Below are 6,826 nucleotides of genomic sequence, written 5' to 3'. Positions count from 1 at the left end.
CCAGTGTGAACACGTTGGTGGAGTTTTAGGTTATTTGATTGAGTGAAAGCTTTTCCACACTGGTCACACCAGTACGGTTTCTCTCCCGTGTGAACACGGTGGTGGATTTTTAGGTAACCTGGTGTAGTGAAAGTTTTCCCACACTGTTCACAGCAGTACGGTTTCTCTCCAGTGTGAACACATTGGTGCTTTTTTAGGTTACCTGACATAGTGAAAGTTTTCCCACACTGTTCACACCTGTACGGTTTCTCTCCAGTGTGAACACGTTGGTGCTTTTTTAGGGCACCTGATTGAGCAAAAGTTTTCCCACACTGTTCACACCAATACGGTTTTTCTCCAGTGTGAACACGTTGGTGGGTTTTTAGGGCACCTGATGTCTTGAAAGTTTTCCCACACTGTTCACACCAGTACGGCGTCGCTCCAGTGTGAACACGTTGGTGGATTAGTACTTCCCATGATGTCCTGAAAGTTTTCCCACACTGTTCACAGCTGTGCAGTTTCTCTCCAGTGTGAACACGTTGGTGGAGTTTTAGGTTATTTGATTGAGTGAAAGCTTTTCCACACTGGTCACACCAGTACGGTTTCTCTCCCGTGTGAACACGTTGGTGGATTTTTAGGTAACCTGGTGTAGTGAAAGCTTTCCCACACTGTTCACAGCAGTACGGTTTCTCTCCAGTGTGAACACGTTGGTGCTTTTCTAGGGTACCTGATCGAGTGAAGGTTTTCCCACACTGTTCACACCAGTACGGTTTCTCTCCAGTGTGAACACGTTGGTGGATTTTTAGGGTACCTGATAGAGCAAAGGTTTTTCCACACTGTTCACACCGGTATGGTTTTTCTCCAGTGTGAACACGTTGGTGAATTTTTAGTTGACCTGCAGTAATGAACGTTTTCCCACACTGGTCACAGCTGTACAGTTTCTCGCCAGTGTGAACTCGTTCGTGGGTTTTTAGCTGGCTGGATTGAGTGAAAGTTTTCCCACACTGTTCACAGCAGTATGGTTTCTCTCCAGTGTGAACACGTTGGTGCTTTTTTAGGTCACCTGATTGAGTGAACGTTTTCCCACACTGGTTACAGCTGTACGGTTTCTCTCCAGTGTGAACACGTTGGTGGATTTTTAGGTCACCTGATGTAGTGAAAGCTTTTCCACACTGGTCACAGCTGTACGGTTTCTCTCCAGTGTGAACTCTCTGATGAATCTTCAAATTTCCAGATTTTGTGAAGGATTTGTCACAGTGCTGACAGTGATGACATTTGAGTCCCTCTCTTCCTCTCCTTCTCTATATCAACAGAGAGAAACAGTAAGTGAGATGTCATGGTGCAGCGAGCTATCTAAAACCATAAATGACATTAGAGCACATCTTTGAAATTACATACTAACCTACTGTACCACATAGCACGTATGAGTATTTCATAGACAGTACAGTCATACACACTCACTATGTACGGCATACTAAATAAATGATCAGTGTGTTATTACCATGTAAGCCTGACTGTTCACACTGAAGTACTCAAGCAAATTTTGTAAAGGCTACAGTTCGTTTTTCACATTTGATGTAAAGAATTCCTGTAGAAAGTGTGAAAAGACAGCTGGAATTATTTTAAAAGCATTGCAGGAAATGCACAAGAGTAGGCATAGGGATCGTTAATTACGGGTCCAAGTCCAAGTGGGCTGGAAACCCTATTGTTTTAGCTCGGATTTTTATTATTCTTCTGTGGCCTAGACGGTAAGAGCTATAGACGCAAAACAGGATAAGTCCAGGTCACTGCAGCGACCGCAGGCGCAAAAATTTGCACACTTCCTAAGGGGTGCTATAACCAGTTTTCACACATTTGGGTTTGAAACTCCCGCTCACGAAAGCTTATATCAAAAACTTTATATCCACGCGTTCAGGGAATCTGGTTGAATCTCCTGGTATAGGCCACGCCCATTTCCTGCACTTTTCCCCCCACTCCATCGCAATAACTGAAAAAAATTTTGATTTAGTCCTCCGAAAGTGAAATTCCGATCGGCATCTACCAAATGTTTGCAAAAAAAAGTGATGCAATATCTTAGGTGTGGAATGGCCGATCAACACCAAACTTGAAGCACTCATGTGACATCCCCCCCTGAGGGGCAAAATTTGGTTCAACTAGCCCCTAGGTGGCGTATTTAACCCGAAAAATTATAAACACTATTCACATTGACATGAAAGTTGTTGCCGAATTGTTCAGCATGGTCTCCTTACTCCAGGCACCAAAGTTGACCCAAATATGTTCATATTCATCCAGCTGTTATTGGATATTAAAAGTTAAAAAAAAATTCATTTACATGCATTTTGTATCTCCATAACTACATGTCCGATGGATACCAAATTTTGGTCAATTGTTCTCCATGGGCCTTGATGACACCCGAAAACTTTGGTGCAATTCAGCTTATAGGTGGCGCTATAATCAAAGCTCAAATACCCTGGGGAAATCCCATTCATTTCAGTGGGATTTGGACCCAAGGCATATTTTGCCTCATAACTACGCACCACTGCATCGCACAGTCATAAACCTTATTTCTGCATGTTTGGGGGATAATGCCGAATCGTATGGTATAAGACACTTCTGCAATGACATTTTCATTTTACTAAATCTCGAAAACTTAAAAACCCATTTTAATTCATTCCTCCGAAGTGGCAACTCCGATTGGCACCAAACTAGGCACAGACCATCCCTGGTTCAAGCCGATAAGTTTGTAGAGGGTATTTTGATCCCACAAAAAAATGTACCAATTAGAAGCTAACAAATATTTGCGAAAATGCTAAAAACAGTAAGTGATGTCATATGTTAGGCTTGCAATGACAGAGTTCTGAACAGCCTACAGACAGTAAAGCACCTCGCAGTAATCTAAACGAGAGGAAATAAAAGCATGGATGATCATCTCCAACTCGCCCTTTGACAGCAGTGTTCTTAATTTGGATATATTCCTTAGCTGGAAGAAACAGTTTCTGACCAATTGTTTAGAGTGGTACTCTAAGGACATCGCAGAATCAAAAACACCTACGCTCCTGAGGCTCAGCTGGACAGACTAGCCTAAATCAACAATATGCTGTTTAATCTCTGCTACAACTTCTTGTAGAATTTTTGACATGAATGGAAGTTTGGACATTGGCCTGTAGGTCTTAGGTTGTAATGGATCCAAGCTGGGCTTTTTAAGTACAGGCTTAACAACAGCATGTTTTAAAAACAAAACAAGGAACGACACCAGTTAAAAGTGAAGTATTTTGCAAGAGCTAATAAATGTAGACACAGCCCATGGACATCTGTCAGCAACAAGTTTACTCCCTGACCCCACCACAATCTCTCGAAAGTGCAAAGAACTGAATGCTAAGAGAGGGGACGTGGTTGAAGAAATCAAGGGGGTCATGGCGTTGATAAATGTGGGAATGACAACTGATGATCACCGTAAGATAAATTACATGTCAATCACCTGTCACTATGTCATACCACAATATGACATGAAGAGCAGGGTACTCACCACAACAAGCGTACCAAGCGACGCCAAAACAGCAAACAATATTCGAAAACAGTTGCAGCAGCAATTACTCAGTCCTTGGATTTGATGCGTCAGTGATGAATTTTGTTGTCTGGGTAACCGATCAGGGCGCTAATTATGTTGCCGCTCTTCGCCCATACCAGCGCCTGGGCTGTCAAGACCACCTGTACAACACTGTACTCCGGCATGCCTTGAACCCAGATGAGCTTTCAGAAACAGTCCCAGAAGTAGCAGAGACCCTGCAGGCCACCGAGGCTTTAGTCTGATATTTAAAGCAGTCAGGTCTGGCAAGCCAGTTGTCAAAAACTGTCGAACAGATTGCAGATTGCCTCTAAATTAATGTATTGAATCATAGCCTACTTGGCCAACTAATAATTATAAAATAATGATGATTCATGCAGCGGCGAGCATTTCTGTGCGCAAAACGCAGCAAAGAAGAGAGCACTGGCGGAGTTTGCGGAAGAGTGGGAAAACATTGTGGAGCAGGACGAGGATGAAGATGATGAAGTACAGCAATACATGCGCCTCAATCACAACATGGAAGGTGATGGACAAGATGTGCTGCTCTGGTCGAAACAGCACAAGACCCTGCTACCGCAACTGTCAAGACTGGCTCACTCTGCGTTTAGTGTCCCCGCCAGCAGCAGCGAACGTGTCTTCAGCGCAGAGTGACAGAAGAGAGGAGGACGGGGTTAAAACCTTCCACTGTGGATGCTGTTCTTTTTCTCCACGATGCTCTGTAAGAGACTGTTCTAACATTTCGTTTGATTGGACTTTATTTTCGTTTAACTGTTGGAAACTACTGGAAAAAAGAATGTCGATGTTCTTTGGTTGCATTATAAGGTAAGATAACCTGCAAGTTTGGCGTTTATTTAGGTATTATTATTATTTATTTAATTTGTTTAGATTGTAGGCTATTGCTCATTTTGTTTGCGAGCAGCCTGCCTGCCTCACTGTAGTGTTTCAAAAATGTGGTTTTACTCACTGTGGTTTAATAAACAAACATTTATTAAACTAACCGTCGGTGTGATATGCTTGAAGTGAGTCTCTCTCGAATTTTATTATAGCCAAGTATTAGCGTTGATTTGAGAGGCTAAATTGATCAAACATGTTTTACTCGCTGTCAGCTTGGCCATCATGCGTTTTTTGTGCGTCTTGATATGATACATGTCCCCAGAAAATGTCGTGCATGTAGGTTGAACGTGAACGAGGGGCTAATTTTTTCCAATTTTCTAGGTGGCGCAAGCGAGTCATTTTGCCACGCCCATCCGCGAAACCCATAAAATACAAAATCTTTCACCAGTTCTGACATGTGTGCAAAGTTTGGTGAGTTTGATTATGCTCAGGTCCCCAAAATGGAGCTTACTTTGCAGCAAAAAAAGAGAAAAAAAATCTTTACAGAGTCAATAGGGACCTCGCACGGTCGTGCTCGGGCCCTAAAAACAGGCTCGGGCTAATAATTTTGATGAGCTGTCGGACACGGATCAGGCCTAGAGGCCCGAGCAGCGCTCTTAATAGGATCAAACGCTTGTACGAATAGCACATTAGGGAGAACATCTATAGGACAAGATGAAGGTTTCAATGTATGTAGCAGAGAGGTGAAGTCCTGTAATGTCAAAGGTTTAAAATATGACCAAGAATGAGCAGGAGACAGGTCACATGCAGAGTTCTGAGTAAGTGATGGTGAGATGATTGTCCTAACAGCTCTGATCTTATTTACAAAGAAGTGAAGGAATTCATTACAGTCTGATTTAGAGGACACAGTTACTCAAGGGGCAGAAGGAGAAACAATTGCATTTATAGTGTCAAACAAGATTTTACAGAGGAAAGTTAATGTCAAAGAACACACAGCTATGATCACTCACATTAACATCTTCTACACAAGCGTTTCCTATATCAAGACCAAGTGTCAAAAATCACTAATTTAAAAAAAAAACTAAATTATATCATGGTCATATGGTCAGTCTCCAGTGTGGAAAAAAACGTAACTACCTGTTTTTAACGTTAGTCATCAAATAACTGTAGACTGTATATGCAAATAGTACTCAATCGAGCTGACTTTGGGAATATCTGTCGAGGTTCAGACCGAGTGATAGAAGTGAATGTAGTAAACGCAAATGAGACAGAAGAAGATGAGACTGAGGCTATTCAGAAGGAGCCAGGTGGAGATTCAGGGTGAAGTAGTGAGGAGGCGAGCAGCGTTAAATCCAAGCAGCACAACAATACGGAACGCAGCACAACCCGAGGCTAGCTGTAGCAACCCGAGGCTAGCTGTAGCAACCCGAGGCTAGCTGTAGCAACCCGAGGCTAGCTGTAGCAACCCGAGGCTAGCTGTAGCAGCGGCAGCTGGATTGCACAGTGGATTTATAAGATGTCTGACCCGGTGTTAGGAGGGACAATCAACTAAGAGGCTCGCGCCGAACGTGGACCTGCTGCCTTTCACAGGGGAAGAAGAAGAAGAAGACCTCCAGCTGAATTGCTGTCACAATAGAGGCCAGTACCTGCTGGAGAGAGGAGGGTGACGGGATCCTACAGACAGACTCACTGGACTCTAGGTGAGAATAACTTGGTGGTGATGATATTCTGTAATTCATTGTGTTAACTTGTATTAACCGCAAATAAAAAAATTCATGGTCATGTTTGAATAATCAGAGAAACATAAGCTCCAAGAAATTGGAGTTCCAACCACTGACCAGAAAAGTTTTTAAACAAAGAAACAAAATACTGGGGAATTTTTAACTCCCTAAGTTACAGATCTCAGTAAAGAAAAATAGTGGAAACCCCACAGGCAGGAGGAAAACTAAACTCCAGACTGACTCTGATCTCTACAAAGAGTCTCCACAGATACTATTTAGAGCTGAAACCTGCACGACGATCATTCAGAGAACAATAATGCAGGCAGACTGTTTGTCACTGAGAGAAACTCACCAACACACGAGCAAATATAATGACTCTGCTTCATTTTCACCATCATTGTTTGTTCTGCGCGCTCCCGACACAACACGGGCCGCACCGCGCATGCGCCGCGCGGGAAAACCCACAGAACAAAGAAAAGAGAAACGCCATCTTGAAGATGAAAACAGGAACCACGGAGACACTTTGGAAATCAAACCACGTCAACACAAACCCTGGAGCGGGTTTTCAGGCTCTGATCTCTAACAACAGAATGAACGGATGATACACGGACCCTCGAGACTCTTCCTCGTGTCTTTAGTCTCGTGATGAAGTCATGAACACTGACCTGAACATCGGTGCTATCAGAGCACGAGGCTGCTGTTTGGCTCCTGCGGTCCGGGTTCTGGT

General features: G+C 43.2%; 1 protein-coding gene across 1 annotated transcript in view; it reads right to left on the bottom strand.

Moving 5' to 3' along the window:
- Positions 1 to 2: 2 nt before the first annotated feature.
- Positions 3 to 6,826, bottom strand: part of LOC123979976 (zinc finger protein 271-like) — a gene marked incomplete at its 3' end in the record, with an annotated part of 13,197 nt that continues 6,373 nt past the window's right edge. The window contains exons 2-3 of the mRNA XM_046064089.1: positions 6,765 to 6,821; positions 3 to 1,280 (exon numbers count right to left, since the gene is read on the bottom strand). Coding sequence (XP_045920045.1) covers positions 3 to 1,280; positions 6,765 to 6,821 — 1,335 coding nt within the window. The remainder of the gene's footprint in view (positions 1,281 to 6,764; positions 6,822 to 6,826) is intronic.

This window comes from Micropterus dolomieu, linkage group LG12 (genome assembly GCF_021292245.1).
Source record: "Micropterus dolomieu isolate WLL.071019.BEF.003 ecotype Adirondacks linkage group LG12, ASM2129224v1, whole genome shotgun sequence".
NCBI classification, from domain to species: Eukaryota; Metazoa; Chordata; class Actinopteri; order Centrarchiformes; family Centrarchidae; genus Micropterus; species Micropterus dolomieu.
The sequence above is the reverse complement of the archived record's forward strand: the minus strand, read 5'-3'. Positions and strand labels throughout refer to the sequence as shown.